The 20485-nt window shown below is 40.0% G+C and overlaps 2 protein-coding genes across 2 annotated transcripts; one reads left to right on the top strand and one right to left on the bottom strand.

Annotated features, from left to right (window-relative positions):
* The first annotated feature begins 12129 nt into the window (after window positions 1–12129).
* On the top strand, window positions 12130–14422 carry LOC141804632 (myocilin-like). Its single transcript, XM_074689183.1, has 3 exons — window positions 12130–12728; window positions 13225–13329; window positions 13425–14422. The coding sequence occupies exons 1-3, from the start codon at window positions 12254–12256 to the stop codon at window positions 14225–14227; spliced, it is 1383 nt and encodes a 460-aa protein (XP_074545284.1). The 5' UTR covers window positions 12130–12253; the 3' UTR covers window positions 14228–14422.
* A 1195-nt stretch (window positions 14423–15617) lies between these two features.
* Window positions 15618–20245, bottom strand: LOC141804515 (polyisoprenoid diphosphate/phosphate phosphohydrolase PLPP6-like). Its single transcript, XM_074688975.1, has 2 exons — window positions 19432–20245; window positions 15618–17635 (listed from the first exon to the last, which is right to left on the bottom strand). Exons 1-2 carry the CDS (start codon window positions 19796–19798, stop codon window positions 17214–17216), a joined length of 789 nt encoding a protein of 262 aa, XP_074545076.1. The 5' UTR covers window positions 19799–20245; the 3' UTR covers window positions 15618–17213.
* Between the last annotated feature and the right edge of the window lie 240 nt (window positions 20246–20485).

Below are 20485 nucleotides of genomic sequence, written 5' to 3'. Positions count from 1 at the left end.
ATGTGCTCACTGACAGATTGTCACTGCAGGCCGAGGCTGGTGGAGGCGGTCATGCGTGGAAGGACGCGGCCATTGTGTCTTAACCTCTCAGGACAATCTCTGTTACACATCACAAGTGTCTTTCCTCTACGGGATGGACATCATGTGAAGATTTCTTTCTCTGATTTGATTTTCAAACCCATTTGCGATGAGGTTGGACAATCTGATGCATCAAAGAGAGAGCAGACACAGCTCGGTGCAGCCTCTCTCTGTTTGCCTGTGACGTTTTAATCTTATCGATTTGTTCAGGCTTGGACCTTTTCATTATGATCAGGCCTCTTGAAGTGGTCACAGTGTGTTACAGTGAGCCGGGCTGTCACTAGGGGGCAGTAAAGACCTAACCTTTTCGACCAGGCCCTGTTGGCACATACCAGTACATTACAGTTAAACACAAATACCTGCAGTGGCTCCTGACAAATGTCTGACTTTATAGAGACATTTTTATGTCAGAAAGCTTTATTAAAAATTCAAGGTTAATATAAGAAAAGCATGTACATAAAGTGTCAGGGAGTCTTTATATTTTGCTGCAAATAGAAATCAGTAGTGAGAGTAGGAGAATCATCTAGGATGTTTATGAAGAGTCAAACTGGACTGCTTTCCCTGTGACCTCAACAACACACACAGGATGTGTTAGCATGGGTATCCAATGACTTCACACCTCTCTCTTTCTCAAGCCTTCCTTTCATGTCCTGCCAAAGATCCAGTTTCCTGAGGTATCCGGACTGACAGAGGAGTTTGTCTCAAGTTCAGTATATAAGGCTTAAAATATAGGTGCCCTCTTTTTAGACTGAGACCCCATGGCTTCTTCAGGGATGACCTGCTCCCCTTTAGCACGGACACCGTTAAAAAGAGGTCCATGAGGGGGCTCAGGGCATTTCACAGGAATCACAAGGTCGTACAGGAATGAGACTCCTGTTGTCAGACTTGTGAGGTAAACATGGTGGAAAGTGTTTTGATGCCATGAAATGACTGAAAATATGTGAATGTGAAGCTTTCAGATGCCTCGACTTTCATGTTTCAGTGTTAGCTTCAGTGTGGCTGCAGCAACAACACTGTGTTATTCGTTTTGTTAAAAGACTTTTTGATGCTTGTGTTTACACAGTATGGATATACTTTTTTTCATGTTTACATATGTTCATCTAAGGAATAGGAGTGATTGTATAACTAGGGTACATTTACTGTTGATGGGATATACTTTTCAATTCTAATATCAATTTCAAGCAATGACCAGTTTTACAGTGGGTCATTTGGGTGACATTTCACTTTCATTTAATACAGAAAGTGAAGAGGTTCCATAATTTATTTGGCTAAAAATGCAAATCATGTTTTTGGGCTGTCTGATTTCTCAAATGTCAGGTTTGCACTTCAAAATTAACACTAGAATACACTTTGTGAATATCTATTTTGTTATTATTTGTTTAAAATAATCATTAAAACATAACAAAGGTGTTTGTAAACGATTTTGAATTATTTATATGGATATAATAATTCAGTGTGTGTGTCCGAGATATGTGCTTCAACTGTGTTACCCATTTAAAAAACCCAAAATCAGCAACAGTTTGCGTCAAAGTCACATGACTTAAATGAATTAAAGTCACATCCTTTGGGAATGATGAAGAAAGTGTGGCACGTTTTAACTCCCCCTCATCAATATTTTATCAAAATGATTGTCTGTACATGGTGCGTTTTGATTGTTCGTCAACTGCATTACCAATATTTTCTGGTATTCTTACTATGAATGTTAAAAAAAAAATGTGAAGGAAATGCACAGAATTATGAGGTGATAGAGGTCAGGTAGTGCAATGTTCAAAGTCTGCAGTTGAGAAATGGAGAAAAATGTCAACCATGTTACAATGTGTTGTCAACTGTGTTACATGTGATTTTTGCTCCAAAATTCTTTTCAGTTTTGGCTAAACTGTGAAATGAATGATGAGGGACATTTCTGAGTCTTGCATAGAACTGTTGGATAACTCTAAAGTCAGTAAAATATGGGTTTATGTTGGAAAAAATAGTCACAACTTTTGTCCATAAGTCGGTTGACAAAATTATGCTCTACATTTTTTATACCTAAATATTTAAGAATTCATTAGAGCTTAAGCTTGCAAACTAATGAATTTAGTACATTCTAGGTGTATCATTTGCAATCAAATAGAATATGAAGTTTTTTGTAAACCTGAAATGTTCCCCATTTATAGAGTCACTCACAGATAAAACCAATGGGTTCCAACTAAATAACTCTAGCATCACTGAAAAGTACTTAGTTTATATTAATTTGATATCATCAAATACTCTAAAGGCAGAATATCCCTCAATGCCATTCAGCATAAGTAAAGAGCACCAGCGCCTTAGTGGCTGTGGAAGAGGCGGGACCCCAAACTGCCCCTGTGGCTTTGTCAGCAGTGTGTGAGTGCGGTAAGTTAATACTGATGAATGCCAGAGAGGAGAGAAAGCGCTATATTATCACAGTCCATTCATCAAACACAGTCCATTTAAAACCGTGCTATGTGGTACTGGTTAATGGGACGTTTCTCCCTTTATTGTAGTAAAAGTAAACATACAAGCATATAAGAATAACAGTCTGCCATAAGCCTTCAACTCACAGCTCTTAGTATAAATACGTATTGGTGCAGAATGAGCTTTTTTATGTTGTTTTTGGGTGGTTGAATCAAAATGAATGGATATTTTATTACTCATTAGTCAGTGTGTTGCTAAAAGAAGTAAAAGTGTTAATAAAATGAAAAAGTCCTGATAGATTTATGGCAGATTTGTAGTCCCATTTAAAAAGGAAAGGTAGAGTCCTTTCTCAGTGTTGGTATTATTTTATGTAGCTGGGCTTGGGTTTTGTATGTTCGTATGTTGCTTTGAACAAGAGACAGATGGTGGAGTGCTGGTGGAAAACAAATTATTGGCTCCAGGTCAAAGAGAGTCCAGGGAGAGTAGTTAGCAACATGTTGGTCTCAGTGCGCCTCTCCATCATCAGCCTGAATCATCCATTACCCATGCTTCATTGCAGCACTTTGTTTGGACAGGATGACTCTGTCTGCTCACCGTGTCCTAGACCAAGGTATAACCTTATTGTGTCCCGTTTGAGTCGTATCAGAAAATATGCTAAAGGACAGTTCCTGTTTTTTATTCTATAGAGCCCAACAAAAAGTCACAAACTGTACCGCAGATGCTGGATTAGATACAGTCTCAGATCTTGATCTGTTTACTGGGAAGGTATTCAGCTGACCTGCCCTTTCTCTCCTGAAGTACTTTACCAGAAGACGTGACAAGGAGAGACACGTGAGCTCCTGTAATTCTACAGCAAAAACAGCACAATGTACAGTCACTCAGTGTTGCAAGATATTTATGGTAGGGAAAACTCGGCATAAGTCACAGGTAGTATTCCTCCTGACCTTGGTTTGGCATGAAGCTGCTAAATCTAAGCCTAACTTGAAGCAGAGTAGAAAGGCTCTGTTGTTAAACTGTCATCAATGGGGGGAACACAGTGGCCCCATTACGTAATGCACACCTTTAAACAGCCAGCTCGCAAAACTGTACGATTCACGCAGACAGAAGGGTACTTTGTGTTTTAGGTATGAAAAGAGGAATTTACAGAAACTGTTGGATGTGGCCCTAAACCCATATTTATGAAAAACAACATACCAAAAGGATGACGCTTGAAGGAACACCACTGGAGTTATAATGATCAGGATTTCTCAAACTTTTATACTATGTGGTTAGATGATGCAATGTCAGAAAAGGCAGACACACACAAATGGTTGATCAAGGGCCTGTGCCCACTAACAGCAATATTCACTCATGGTGCCTATCTTCAATACAAAACCAGTTCAATTCAGTGTTTTCAGCACACAGATTCCTCTCACAATATCAGTCAGGTTTTTGTAAACAGCACAGTACAATAACCGCTGCTGTTAAAGCGGTGAATGACATAGAGGCACTAGATGGTCAAAAAAATTGTGCAGCTCTCTTTATAGACTGTGTCAAAGGCGTTTGACACAGTCGACCATGTTATCCTGGTAGATAGACTTTACAAGATTGGCTTATCTAGCCAGACTTTTAATTGGTTCTCAGATTATTTATCAGATAGAAAACAATGTGTCCATGCTGCTGGGTCATTTTCCTCTTCTCTCCCTATTTTAAAGGGTGTTCCTCAAGGCTTTATATTAGGGCCACTGTTGTTTACAAGTTATGTAAATAAGCTTTGTTATGATCTCTCTAATACTGTGTCCCACTGCTATGCTGACGATACTGTAATATATTGTTCATCTTCCTCACTTTTGAAATCTCTTGAGTTCCTTCAGTCAGCCTTTGATACTGTTTAATCTCGCCTGACTCAGCTTAAATTAGTGCTGAATGCAGATAAATTCAAGACCATACTATTTTCAAATGGAAAGCAGCTCCCACCCCACCTTCCTAGGTTGTCACTTTTCATGGGGTTCAAATTAAAATCATATCGTCTCATAAATATTTAGGCATTTTTCTTGATGAAAACCTATCGTTTAAATTGCACATCAACAAACTTGCTGCTAAGCTGACACTTAAATTGAGTTTCTTATTTAGAAATAAGTTGTGTTTTTCTCAAAAAGTCAGAAAAAATTTGATCACCACAACATTTTAACCCTTGTTGGACTATGGAGACCTGCTTTTTATGAATGCTTCTTATCAGTTTTTAAAGAAATTAGATACTGTATATCACTGTGCCCTGTGTTTTATTACTGGTTGCAGCTATCAAGTTCATCACTGTTCCCTATATGCTATTGCACATTGTCCTTCTCTGTACGCTCGCAAACACTTACATTGGCTGATTTTCATTTATTAATCTATTCTTGGACTTCCTACATACCTGTGTTCACACATGGGTAGAAACCTCAGCCAATATGGCCTGCGCTCTCAGGACATCATACAGCTGCATATCCCAAGAGTAAGAACTGAACTGGGCAAAATGGCTTTCATATTTTTCTGATTATTATTTATTATTTATTGTTTATTTGATGTGGACTTTACAATTACATTGGACAAACCAGATGCATTGTTTTAAGTGATTTAGCACAGGTGCTAATTTACATCACTTGTCCACAGGAGGCTTTTGTAAAATGCCCCGTCTGCCTGAAATGATGTGTAGAAGGACTTGAAGTTGACACATTTTGTAACTTTAGGGGAATTTAAAACAATTATAAGAATAACTAGAGAGCAGAAACTAACACAAGTTTGAGGGCATGTTCTCCCGGTCTGTTGCTGTTGCTATGGCAGGAATCCTGTCAAAAGTTTTGTACATGTTCTGTTTTTTGTTACATTTCAATTGAAATGAAGTAAATACATGTTTTAAAGAGAAGAGACTGATCAACCCTATAGAGCCGAGCATAGCGCCAGTGCTTCGATTTGTATATTAAGTTTCGATTGGCAGTAGATTTGAAACCAGATAAGATAGATCATCCTTTTTGCATATAAAATCTGGGGTGATACACTTTCTTATTGCGTTTCCAACACATACCAGAGCATTGTTTCCTTCCACTAATTTGTTTTCAGAAATCCAGAACAAAGTGCAAACAGTAAAAACATTACAATCTTGACCACAGTTGCTCACATCGTTTCTTACACAAGAATGTTTCACCTGTAACCTTGGGGAAAATCATAACAGCATTTGAGATTCCAAGCCTGTGAGTAATACGGTTGGAGTAAGAGTTATTATGAGTGACGTCCAAGGAAAATTCCTACCATGAAGACTAACTTTTGGTATTCTGTCTCTGTGCTCATCCTTATTTCTACTGTTGCAGCTCATGCCAAAGATTTACTGTCTCTACCCTACTTTCTGGAGATGTACAGTACTATGAGAGTAATGATAGCATTTCTCAACACCTTTAAGAGCCACATCATTTACTGAGAGACAGGGGACTCCTACATAAGTCACGCAGTACAAATTAAGTTTTAAAACAGTTTAGTAAGTTGCATGGATTTGGTCTGGCATGTCTGCACATTTGACTGTCTGACACTCTGGTGCCATGTCTATGTCGGTAATGAGAGCCTCTGGTGCAACACCTGCACGAAGCTGTTAGAAACCAAACAACACCTACTGTACCGCTGTGAGGCCGAGGATTCATGTGTGTAGGTGTGTGATCGCCTGTGATTACACCTTCAAAGACAAAGCAGACAGCAGCAGGCCACTTCAATGCCTCACCTCAAAGACCTCTCACTGAACCCTTGTGTGTTCATTCTGTACAGTGAACTAAACCCTAATTATCATTCAGCGCCATCAAACACTCCCTACGTATCAAACGCCATGACTCATGTGAGCTTCAGATGCTGTCTGTTAAGGACAGGTTATGTTTAAAGGTGTTACACCCTCAATGCTTTTCTGCATCAACAAGGCAAACTGGTACCCATGTAAATGCACGTTATGCAACACTTCACACCTGTAAATGCAATTTTAGCAGGTCATAGCGGTGAGGGTAACTGTAAAATTATGTTGACAGAGTCCGAATGACTCAAAGCCACTTTCCTGCTGAATACATTTCATGAAATGTCTCTCAAGCTATAGGAGTGGAAAAGCTGGGAGTAAACAACTCTGGCAATCTGCATTTCAATCTCAAATACTGTCCTCCCTCAGCATTCACACTGTTCCTGTCGTCTGTTCTGTTTTTCTTCTGCTCTGCCAATGTCCCAAACAGCCCTCCTCCTGCTTCCTGTTGCATAATGTAATGAAATTCATATTCAGGCTAGCCATAAAATCTCTCTTCTGAATTCAAGTAGGGAAATCCAAGTACTGCAAGGAATTCTGGGTTTGTGCTTTGAAATAACAGCCAAAATAAGTCCAGACCTCTGCCATTATTTATCCGTTTTCCATCTGGTTGCATTACTCATTTGTTATTTATCATTTTTATTAGAGAACAGCTGGAGTTTTGTTATTTGTTCATGTCCTGTATGGAAGGGTGTGTCATGAAGGGTGGCCAAGGGTCGTATGGCCCTACCACACAAATTCCTTAACCAAAGTGGCATACTTAGTTTAAAATCCTGGTTGTAATAGCTCTGCTAGCACAGCATGATTGGCTTTAAAAGGATATTTTGGGGGCAGTCAAATCTTAGAGCAGGGTTGTCCAATTTGGGGCCTGTGGACCAAAGTTGGCCTGCCAGCGATTTTTCGACCCGCTGCCCAGACTTGAATATATATATATATATATATATATATATATATATATATATATATATATATATATATATATATATATATATATATATATATATATATATATATATATATATATATATATATATATATATATATATAAATTATCAGTATTATTTTCCCACTGTCAGCAGCCTGACTTTCTCCTTCATTATCTATTAATTGTTGAACTTCCTCTCCTGACTACAAATTAACACTGTGTTACATTGGGAGTTGCACTAGTCCTACAGAGAGTGAGCGGATGCAGGGTCAGGGCTGGGATGGAGCATGAGACAGTGGCACTCTGACAAGAGAAAGTTTAAAAATAGTTGGGAACATGAGTACTTTTTTAAGAAATGGATCCCACAGCAGTTTGCCAAATATATAGGCAGAAAGTTGCTGTTTTTAAAAAAGTATAATCTTCAATTAATGTAAATACAGTAATTATTTATGAGGAAAAAACCCTAGAGCAGGTGTCCAGTTTTTTTTTATTCTTTATTTTAAAAGCTGGAAAATGCACCATTTTGGTTTCACAGAATCATGTTGTGTCTCATGTTGGGCTGGTTATATTGCACTAAATGTCTTTGAAGACGTAGGCCCAGTGTTTATGCCATATCGATATTCAGTAGTTTCACGCTGGGAAACACAGTAAAGTTTTTTTTTTTTTTTCAAAATGACTTGTTTTAGTATTTATTTTGCACAATTATGCTAAAGGCATATTTAATATCATGCACTGCAACATGAATGTTTAGTTTTGGGCTGCTACCCTCCACCCTGTTTTGTTTTTGGTCCTTTACTGAAAAAGACTTTAGGCACCCCTGTTTTAAAAGAGTATTCGAGGCTGAGTGAGGAGGTTCAAAAATAATAATCCCAAACACAAAATTGAAAAGAATTTGAGAGTTTTTTTCATCTAAAGTGGAAAATATCACTAAAACATTCAGAATCTAAAGGAAGCTTTGTACAAAATGGACAAGTTTAAAAACACTACTGGATTTCTTTGATTCTTGGGCCCACAAGCTGCACTGCATTATAAAAAGATGTGACTTTGTAGTGGAAATCACTGCATGAGCTCAAAATCACTTTGAAATACCTCTGTCTTTCAGAAGTTCATCACTGCACCCATAAATGCATGTTAAAGCTGCACCATGCAAAAAGGAAACCATGGATTGTTTTTGGGAACTTAACAAGAATAAGCATTTCATTCCCAAAGAACTTTTTTCTTTCTTCAGCATCTGATATGTGGTCGTTGTGCGGTTTTAAATAAAATTTATGTTCCAATTTTTACAAGTTTTGTTTGTCAGTGAAACACAGGGTTTTTTTTCATCACCTCACTCGACATCTAAACATTTATGGGATTGTGATTGTAGGTCATAGCTTCTGGGGTTAAAATAAAGTATGAAACTATAAATGTCAAGACTAAAACTACATACATAACTACTGTATATACAGCAAGCAAAAAGTCCTTCATGCTTTAATAATCACTGTATATGAATTTAGCTCTTGCACGTGGTTGTTCTGTGTTGTTTACTGATCCCATGAGTGACCAAAAGACGGGAACACACTGTAGGAACCATCAGCACCTGACAAACAGGGGGGCTCCCTGCGGAGCTGCTGCAGCATCGAGAAAGAATGTCTGTGTTAAACACTTGGCGCATGTGGATCCTCTGCTTGCTTTTTACAGCGTGTCTGAGTCGACATGTTATGTAAGAAAACACACCTCAATCTGGAATACCACATACCTGCCACAGGTTGTAAAGTGGACAGTTTAACTAGGTTAACAGATTGATCTACTGGGACCAGAAACAAACGTGTGCTGTGTGCTAGTTTTCACAGTAAAATGGCTCATTGTAACGAGAGGCATGTTGATGAAATAAAGATGAATGGATATGACAGTGATGAACAGAGATGAACTATGAGGATGTTTTGTCAGTTAAAAATAACAACAGAAAGGGCCACAAAGGAACCAGGGTGTTTTTTGAAAACTTACAATTGGTACACTTGTGTTGATAATATATTATCTTCTCTCCTTTCTGTTCAGCAGAGAAGCAGACGAGGTCGCAGACATATCACATGGAGACAGTTGGAACACAGGTGGGACTCATGCCTCCTGTACAGAAAGGAAAGGAAGACAAACAGCATGGCTTTGATTTAAAGACAGAGTTTGTTTTTGATATGATGTGCTCTGTCACAAAAATATTTGGCTTCTGCGCTTACCTTTGAGTCATATTTCAAGCTGTAATAGAAGAATGCTGCGCTGGGACGGCCATATTTTTCTTTCTCTTGGTTGGTCAACAATCATTCCTCAAGTTTGATCCAAATAAACAGAGGGTAAAAAACTTGCTGAGTGACTAATTTTGATTTCGTGAAATAGTGCTGGTGATCACCCGAGGACAGGCTCAGAGACTTAATTCATCTCTCTAAATAAACAATCACAGGCAGAAAGTTTTCTCCAGATAGTGGAGCAGCAAAACGAGAAGGCTGTGTTTTGGAGTTTTGAAAAAAAAAGGCTGGATGACTTGCCAAAGAGTGTTCATCTCAGGATGCATTGTGTTGTTGTTTCAGGTTGTCCAAAATGTTAAACTGTGCAGTACATCAGAAACAAATAACATAAGCTGTACTTTGTATTTAAACTCATTGACAAACTTTTACCTGCCAACCTATAGAACTAAGCTGGAGAACGGTAAAGAGCTACATGGAGATGTTGACAATAGTGTTTACATCCTGTTTATCATTTCCATTCACGCAAAATTATATCATTCAAGAAAGCAAAAGATACTTATTTTGGGATTAAATCTTGAGCTTTTTGGCCAAACAAAGGGAAAGTTCTCACTTGCAAGACTGTGATCACTGGGGGCCAATATGCACATCCAGCTGTTAGCAAAGAAACAGACCATTTGTTCAAATGGTGAAAAAAAATAAAATAAAAGTGCTATGTATGAGCCAGTTTACCACCCCAACAAAGCATTAAATTTAATTGTGGTAGCCCCTGTATCATACAGTCTATTGGTCGCTTCAATCTTAACAGGTGCTAGCAGCAGGATTTCCACACCTGTTTTAAAGCTGGCGAACATTGTGCTCATGCGTTACGTTAAGATGGAATGTGTGAAGAGATCAGATATTAAGGGATCGAATGAATCCTTTAGATAAGTATGACGATGCCCCCGAGATATGCAGAAAAATTCTTCTCCGTGACACTGTTGCCACTCGCCATGTACATCGCTGTCTATGTGCAGTAGGCATGTGCAATTTGAATTTGTTGGACAGGGGTTTTCCAGGACGTCCCCTGGACACATTATGTTCTGCACATCTTGCTTTTATGTTACAACTAGTTAACCTGACAATTTTTAGCAGCTGTGCATGCAGCTAACACTACGGGCAAATAGGCCGTGGCACTACGGTACATTGTGACCAAAGGTCCTATTTGTGTCATAATCACAGACAGTAACAAAAACATGGATGTTACCTTGCTAGGCTTTAAGTGATGTTGCCACAAAAACTGCTCCCCCTGGTGGCTGGCTGCAGTATAGGTCAAAAACTCCATCTCCTCGGTCATTCCAGATGATCTGTGGTCAAACTACAAGAAATTAATGCACTTCGTAGAAATGTTTCTCACATCTCATTGTAGTGGTGATTTGAAGATATTATTTGGCTACCTGAAAAGTTTTATTTGTATTAGTTATAAGAGGTCAGAAATGGGGCTTTACCTCGAACATAACGATGACTGTCAACTGCAGTTCTTGTGGATTTTTTCAGGGATTGTGAAATATGTCGGGATGGAGAGCAAAGAAGTGATTAGACTCTCAAAAGAAAAAAAATGATTATTATTTTTGTCACTCGGCTCCACTCTAATTCTCTTTGAGTCCCACACAGCCTCTACTGCGCAGACTCTGGCTCCACAATGGCGGTGCCAAAATACCCCAACTGGTATTTTGGGTTCAAAACCATACAATGGTTAAGGCAGAGCCACGCTGTCTACTACACAGTCTATGGTGATGACTGGAAGTGCATGTGGGCCTTAGCTTTGTCTGAACTCACTCCTACCAAATAAAAAACCTTCTTATGCATCTAGTTTTTTTGACAAGTGCATTTAATTCATTACTTTTGCATCACCGTGTATTGAAGTGTCAAACAGCTATATGTTGCTTCTGAAAAATGCTGCACTGAATCGAGGGACTAAAAGGTTACATAATCCCAGGGTAATTAGTATCCTAAAAATTTTGTCTCATAAATTAATTAAGCAACAAACAGTGAAAATGCACACTAGTAGAAAATTTCCCCACGCTCGACTGACTGCATGTGGTTTTCATTTGGGTTTGGTAGGAAGAACAAGAGACGATCACACCACATCTCCATTCCTAGCCAGATTTCAGCCTATCCTCCTGTGCCAGACATCCTGCCCAGCTGTGGAGTGGTTTCAGGTCTTAAGAAGGAGCAGGTTACATAATGTTGAGCCTTGTTACCCAGATTCCAACACACAGTCCCTCCAGCCCAAATATCACTCCAAGCCCAGGCTATAAATTGTGTTTAATGTTAATCACATGGTGGCTTAATAGTAAAACTATCGGTTACGGAGGAAGTAAACAGCCCTGCAGGTGACAGTCAGTAGACACATAAAGAGGTGCTGTCCAGTCAAAACAACCTGCAGAGACATACCAACTGCTGAGACACAATTAAAGAAGGAAAAAACAAATTCCAAATTGTGTATTTTTCCACTGATCTGGGTGATTTTCCCTCGCTTGTACCCTTCAACACAACTAAAGCCAATTACACCAAACAGCAGAAACACGAGGACAAACACTTCGTACCCCCTGGCTATGTTTCCCTCCCTGACACACTCCTTGTCCCCTCCCTCCCTTTGACGGTTAACTGTATAAATATCTCACTCTGAGCATTGCTGGAATTCAGAGTCTGACCTGCACCGACCAGGGAGCTCAGGTGGAGCAGGACAAGCCAAAGACAGAAAGAAAACTTTAACCAAGAGAGAATCTCCACTAACCAGAGGAAGATTAAAAGTTTCAGAAGACTACCAACTCACTCTGACCTTACAATATGTGGTTTCAGGTGTTCTACTTGATGCTCTCCTGTTTAACTCTGTCCACTCTGAGCCAGAGCCAAGACAGAGCCTCCCTCCACCGGTACAATGACCACGCTGGCCGCTGCCAATACACCTTCACCGTGGCCAGCCCACAGGAGTCCAGCTGTCCTGGAAGCAACATGAAAACAGAGATGGATGGAGTGCTGTCCCGTCTCACTCTGTTGGAAACGTTGGTCAGCCGTCTGATAGCAGGACAGGACGGTGGTGCAGAGACAGGGGGCAGAGCTAACGGTGAAGAGGGTCTGCAGGAGGCTCTCTCCCTAGTTACAAGCGAGAGAAATCAGCTGCAGGAGGACAAGGATCGTCTGAACAGGCAGGTTCAGGGGCTGCAGAGGAGGCTGGAGGAGCTGAGTCAGGAGGCAGAGAACCTGAGGCAGAAACCCTGCCAGCCGGCGCACATCTCAGGGCATGGAAACAGACCTGCAAGTGGTATGTACATAAGTGTGTGGACGGTAAAAACACACATTTAAGACACCTTTTTTCTGGTACTTAATTATAGCTTAAGCATGCTGTAGGAAAAATATAAAGCTGCTTTTCCTGATTTCCTGAGCAGTAGCTGCTCCTCTGTTTTGATTTTTTATGAATGTTTTCATGGTTGATGGAGGATATGAAAAGGCTCCAGGGGCAACAGGTCAGGTTGCAGTTAGCTGTCCTGGGATAAGTAATGGGTTTGGAATTTACAACACAGACCCTACTTTTACAGCTTTGCCACTCATGCGTGCTTGTTAACGTGCACGTGATGAACACCAGCAAAAAGCAATGGTAAGGACCTCACAATACTCTTAGGGCAAAAAGATGACATACTTTGCACAGATCTATGAATGTTGGGGCTCTAACGTAACACTTAATGACATAAAACAACATTTTTTTTGTCATGTTTTAGTGCTCAAAATTACATTCCTTCCTTATTTTCTGTGTCTCTTAGATCCTGCATATGACGCAGTGAATGGTGCCTACCAGGAGATGAAGGCTGAGGTCACAGAGGTTCCTGCATCCCATCTCCTACCTGAAGGAAACAACACCTTCACAGGTAAATGTTGGCTGCAGAAAAGAAGGCTCCATGCTGCAAGAATATTTGGTTCCTATCATGTGAATCTAACACCTGTCATGTCCTCCCCCCTCCAGGCTGTGGAGAGCTGCAGTCAGTGGGAGATCCTGTGATGCACAGGAAGGCTGACAGCATCACAGGGAAGTATGGAGTGTGGCTGCAGGATCCTGAGCCACAGGGTGATCACTACACCAACAAAACCGTTTGGCGTATCGACGCAGTGGGCAAAGACGTCCGTCAGCTCTTTGCATATGACGACATGGATCAGTTCTCTCGAGGATTCCCCATGAAGGTTTTGGTCCTGCCTGAGCCTGTAGAGAGCACAGGGGCCACCATGTACCGCGGCTCCCTCTACTACCAGCGCAAACGTAGCCGTACTCTGATTCGTTACAACTTGGCCTCTGAGAAGCTAGCATCACGTCTTGAGCTGCCACACGCTGGCTTCCACGGTCAGTTCCCGTACTCCTGGGGTGGCTACACAGACATAGACCTGGCAGCAGATGAGCAGGGTTTGTGGGCAGTTTACAGCACCAGCAAGGCAAAGGGCGCCATCGTGGTCTCCCAACTGGACCCTGAGAGTCTGGTGGTGAAGAAGAGCTGGGAGACCAACATCAGAAAGAACACAGTGGCCAACTCGTTCATGATATGTGGACGACTGTACACAGTGGCCAGCTACACAGCACCAAACACAACCATCAACTACATGTTCGACACTGCCACCAACCAGGGACGGGCTATCGCTGTTCCCTTCAAGAACAAGTACCGTTACAACAGCATGGTGGACTACAACCATGCCCAGAGGAAGCTACACGCATGGGACAACTTCCACATGGTCACCTATGACATCAGACTGGGACGGGCCAATCAGAGCAGTGGCTGAAGAGGACACAGACAGACTGTCAGCAGGATAAATATAAAGTCAGCTGAATTGTGCTGAAGCTATTGCAAAGCCTAGTATTCTCTGTTTTTGCATCATTAAATTCTATTTTTGTAATTCTATTGTAAATAAAATCTCTTATAGCTGCAGATGTATTTTCATAAAGCAGATTTATGTAGCTACAATATATCCTCTGTAAAGGCCATTGATTATCATAAACAGTAATCATGTTTAAAAGTAAAATATTTTTGATATGAGCAAAGAATATTATTTAAGTTTTCAATAAACACAATTGTGATTGAATATATGTGTATGCTGTTTTCTTCTTTGCAACTTGAAACACAATATTTTTTTTTACAAGTACAGAACACAAGCTATATTATTTTAAAATACAAACATACACACACACAAATATGGGCCAGGCATGCAATCTGAGAGTTCTTAGAGTTTGGTAGTTTCAAATATAAAAATCTAAATTTCTCCTGATCATCACTTACAAAATGTTTTGAATTATGCTACTCTTTTCATTCATCATGATACAGGATGTATGATAAAACTCTTAAGGGCATTTGTCTCAAAGCAGCTTTGAAAGCAACAGGAAAGTGTTTTCACACTGCAGTGGTATGCTGGACACTTTCAGCTCTGTAGTGTCCGTTATCTTTTAAGTGTGCAGTGGGAGCTCAGTTACTGACTGGTGTGTGTTTAAATACATTAACAGGCGTCTTGTGAGCAGCAAGTAAACAACTTAACGGGGAGCTGGGGGCTCACCTTGTTATCCATAAGTGGCTTCATCTTAAACTGAAATCAATAACTTTCACCTTTAAAACACATTTGAAACTAAACTAGCGTTAAATTACAGGCCAGAGTTGGACTCTTTTACAAGCTGACAAAACATCTGTTATCCTTACTGAACATCATATAAAGTAATAGCACTAACAGGACCAGGGCCTTTGAAGTAGTTTAAACATTCTCACAGATTTCTTGCCAGTGTGACCCGTTTCCGTGCTCATCTGTATTAAAAGCTCCATTGGAATATCTGTGTCCAGTCATGACAGGTGGTCAAAAAAACATGGACATAAAAAATAATCCTACATCCTTAGCTTCACCAAGGCATGGATGAGGTATGTTCACTATTGAGGAGACAAGAACATTATCATTTAAAAAAAAAAAAAAGGTTATGGCTAAAGTTAACTTCCCATACATCCTGTAGGTAGTTCACCTTTTCTGTGCTGACTTTGAGCTAAAGCTGTGTCTTTTCTTAGCTATAATGGGAAGAGGTGTGGGAGGTTGTTGATAGAAAATCACACATGAAAAATAAAGTGAAATGAGATTGTCATTTAATTTACAAAATAAAACAATGTAAGGTGTAACACAGTCACATAATATACCTGAAACCTCAAACACACACTCCCACGTCTCTGCATCCTCAAGTATGGCCTGCAGCTAAACCTGAAAGTCTAGGATGATACTCTTGTAATGCACTGCCCTCTGTAGACAGCTAATGTACTTGCATTATACTTATGTTACATTATTAGCTCACAAAACAGGCCCCTTGATCTCCTTGTTGAAATGTAACACCAAAGTCATACCATACCACTTACACACTGTGGCTTAAAGATTGCCTTTTTAGTTGGTGGCTCATTTTTAACACTGTGAACCCACTGTGGATTATAATATAGGACTACAACCAAATAATGAAAAGAAAAAGTCCCCCTCTCTCTGTTCCCATCATTACCTATTTCTCTTCAGCTATTATCAAAAAGCAAAAATGGCCCAAACCACAACTTAAAAACAGTTAACCACAGTCATGTTATGAGATCATTTTGATGCTACATACTGAAATTCTCATTTTACACCAGTTGGCATCCTTTATCGTTGAAACATAGAGCCAAGGCTGCAGTAATGAAAAACTCCAATTCCTCAAATGTCCATTTAAGACATGGCTCTAAAAATTCTGGATGCCAAACCATTTTAAAGCTCATCTTCACAGAACAGTTTATTATTCTTACAGCCTGGTACAAAAAAAAGTTAAAATTGTTTTGAAAAGTTACAGTTTTGTACACTTAGGGGTTTGGCTGACTTGACTGACAGGAGGCACTGTAGTTGTTAGCAAGGAAGCTTGCTAACAGGCTTAAAGCCCTTCACCCCATCTCCATGATTAAATCGGTCTGCTTTTCCAATACGGTCACTGTCATTAATAGGCTTCAAAAAATTACTTCAGAATGGTTGGGTGAAGACGCCGTATTGTTGCTGTTAAGCTGTGTGCTGTTTTTATTCAACCTAAGATTTCAAACACAACCAAAAATATGGCACTTAATCTTGGTAAGATGAAAGACTGTAAGCCATTCAGCTTACTTCTATTGGGTTTCAGTTTTCTCTTATTGAAAAATGAATGTTATATAAATCAGCTCTGGAGATGTATCACTGAGTGATATGCAGCCTCCTTTGTTTCCATTCAAGCCTTATATTGTAGGGATGTCTCGATCAGGTATTTTTGCCCCTGATTCCGAGTCATTGATTTTAGGTATCTGTTGATACCGAGTCCTGATACTTCTACTCTAATACATCCTGCTCCCAGCTTAAAGCTTCTGACATATTCTGCTCTACTTTACGGCATTCAACCAGTCGTGTCACTGCTGTGATGTCATGCCCTGCATTGTTATTGTGTGGAGTTGAGACAGTCTGACTCTGTATCACCAAACAACAGCAGTAAATACTAAGATATTATAGTCAATTGCTATCGGGTCTGTAACTATGTGATTGGCCCTGATTTCTGATCATGTGATCTGATCCGGACATCCCTAATATATTGTATTTCAGATACCCACCTATACTTCTTCAAAAAAAAGTGGAGAACACACAAACAGGTTAACAAAAAAATAAAACAAATCTAAAATCAATAGATGTCTCCTTTATAACAGATGGGAATTTTTGCATTACACACTCATGGGACACATTTTCCCCACGTTTGCATACACTTCAAGTTACCCTATTGTTTCCAGTCTGCAATTTGAAGTCCACTGTAAACCCTGTTGAGTCTCTCTCTCAGTCCTATTAGCAGCAGGTCCTGCAGACAGTCCCAGGACACCCACAACCTTTCCACCAAACTGTACTGGCAGTATCCCATGGCCAGGCCAAAGCCCACATCTGTTACATACTGTCTGGCAAGCAGCAGACGAGACAGGCTCACCAGAGTGGCCCAACCAACCACCAGGACCCGCATCGAGGCTGTGTCCACCAGCTGTGCGAGGATGAAGCGGGCACACATGGCAGCTCGTGTAGCATGGCCTGAAGGGAAGGAGTAACGCTCCACAAAGAAGGTAGAGAGGATTTCAGAGCGGTTCTGGGCCGGCCTGCGACGTCTGACCAGACTCTTCAGAAGTCTTACTAAAAGCAGGTCCATAACCAGAGCTAAAGAGAAAAGAGAGATGAAACATCAGTTTAAATAAATAAATAAATAAACTAAAAAAAAACCTAGATTCTCTCTCAAGAGTCTGAAGAGACGAAAAATAAAAGTTATCAGGCAAAGATGTGAGAGCAGCCTGAGGAGCTACTGGACCACAACCGTTTCCGATGAGGAAAGTGAAGCAACATTGTGTCCTGCAATCCAGACAACAGCAACAGAGCTGGAGATAGCATCTCTAGGTTCCAAATCATTAAAGTGACTTCAGCTACAATGAAACGAGTGACAAGGTAAAGACTCTGAGAAGAGGGAGAGCTGAGTTAGGAAAGAAATGTCAACATTAACTTCATAAACACTGATTCACAAGTTTTTCTTTCAATAGAATTGTTTGCTTTGCTGTGAATCAAAATAATTCAGCAGGCTGAGGTTTGATCATGAATAGAAAAATTCAGTTACAGTTGAAGTGACGACATCTTCAATATTGTGATTTCGATCATTTCAAGGATGCTTTACCTGTTGTTTTCATTTCATTTCACCAATTTAAGTTGACCAGACTTTTTCTGGTCAACTGGTAGACTGGTGTTATGGCTTATGACTCGTCCTTGGAGTATTTAATTAGAGCTGCATCCTTAGCAAAGCTCTGTCCCTCAGTGCAACAGCCTGCTACCTAGGAATAGAAGACTAATTACCATTTAAAATGGAGTGTTTAATACAGCCCTAAAATAAATAATTTTAATAAGTGACATGATTAACTTTTGGCTTCAGACACAACTGCATGACTTCACAGGAACTGCACTTTACCAAACAACACTAACATTTTCCTCTTTGCTTCTTTGTGTGTGTTTGCAGATTACATACTGATCAACATCTTTGAGTTCTGTACACATACGTGTATATTTCTCTTTGTTGGGGGGCATTCCATAACAAATCTGAAGCAAGGAAACTGTTTTGTAAAGTAGAAAAAAGTTAAAACGAAATCATACCAATTTAAATGTTTGAAGTAAGCTACCCTTGACCTTAATCTCTCATCAGCCTATAGCTAAAAGAAGAGCCCGGTTTTTCCACATCACAGTGGCATCCTATAGGCGATTGTATCCCAGAAATAGTTCACAGAAGGATTTGATATTGAAACTGTCAGTTAGCTACTGTAGTGCACAGTTTGCAAATTAAACATCAGCCATGTCGCGTGCGTGTGTCTTAGTGGCCTCAGCTGTTGTCAGCTATGGCTCAAAGTAGAACATTTTCCATGACTGCTCTGTTGATGTTTCTCACTCACGTGGACTCACAAGCAGCTTGCATCTTTACAAAGAACTGTCTGACACTGCAGGGGGAAAGCTTTGGCTTTGGTTTGTTGGACTGTTTGTTTTCGTGCGTTACTGATAATACTATGATATCAAAATTAAATAGTTAAATTAATAAAAACACTTGTTGACTGTCAAAGACTTTATATTAGAGCTGGCACGACAGTGCGTAATTGCGCACCGGTAGTACGCACAAATGTAGTATGATAATATGGGTGTGTAAGACACCAACACAAAATCAGATTCAAAATTTGCCTGCTGCATTCAGGAGAATTTATTTTGGCAAAAGATTTTTAAAAATACTCGTTTCCTTATCAGATAAATTAAATGCCTGCAAAATAAATGAAACTGCATTTGTTGGGATAAGTGGTAGTTATCAAGAGAGGAAAACAAAAATGTATGACATGAATTCATAATCATATTGATAGAATTCAACTTAGATTCATCTATTATGAAACCATAATTTTATTCCAAAATGTAATTAAATAAGTCCATTGACTCACCCAAGGCCAAATTCAGCATGATCTCCTGCTCCTCCACGCTCTCTCCACGGAGCAAAGTGTAAAAAGTGCCGACGAGCCAGGGGATGATATGCCCGGAGAACTCCACCAGACGCACCAGGGGCCGTATGCCGCCCCATGGGGACTCCTCACAGGCGCACACTCCGAGCTGCTTGGACAACCACAGATCTATCGCCAACAAGAACCGGAGCGTGATAGCAACTATCGGCTGGTTAAGACTGACGGAGAAATCTTCAGGGGGAAAGTATGAGCAGCTGGAGCCCCTGCGACGAACATGGCACTCAGATGATGCCCTGTACCCACACACAGATCCACGGGAACTATTCCGTCTGGACGTGGGTGAGGACATTTTCGTTCTAAACTGTGTCGAGTAAACTTCACACACTTCTTTGTCGACCCCCTGTGTCGTGCCAATTCTTAAATCTTGCAGAAATCAAATGCAAAACATCCTGCAGGATGAAAGGGTCCAGATACAAGGGGTTAAAATGTCACCAATTGAAAGCTGGACCAGACTGTTTTAGTCACGTGGCTACAACATCCTTTCTACCCACACGTAATCTAAGCAGCAGTGAGGTCTAAATTTGTCCTCAGACAATGTGTTCATTCTCAAAAGCAGCTTCCCAAATACTCCACTTATTCGATATAAACTGTGGCCTTTTCTTCACTGAAAAGTTCTATAATTAAATGAAAATAAACAGCTCTGTACTTATATCATCTTAAGTGGGAAGCCAAGAAAGACACGTAATGGGCAAATTTAAGATGCAAACTGTGGCAAAATTCAACCTAAATGCCCTTCATACGGAAAAGGATTAGGGTCACTAAAAAAAAAAAAAAAAGTCCTTTTTTAATTAGTAGTTTTTGTGAGGAAAAAAGTCAGAATTCTGAGCTCAAAGTCAGAATTCTGACTTTTTTTTCTCAGAAAAACTACTTGTGAAAAAATTTAGACGTTTTTTTTTTTTTTTTAGTGGCCTTAATCCTCTTCCGTACCTTCACCATAAATCGACTGTTTGTTCCTCTGCATATTTAAATAGCGCAG

This window comes from Halichoeres trimaculatus, unplaced genomic scaffold (assembly GCF_033239565.1).
Source record: "Halichoeres trimaculatus isolate MK-OKI-2021-1 unplaced genomic scaffold, fHalTri1.1 fHalTri1_scaffold_15, whole genome shotgun sequence".
Classification (NCBI taxonomy): Eukaryota; Metazoa; Chordata; class Actinopteri; order Labriformes; family Labridae; genus Halichoeres; species Halichoeres trimaculatus.
The sequence above is the reverse complement of the archived record's forward strand: the minus strand, read 5'-3'. Positions and strand labels throughout refer to the sequence as shown.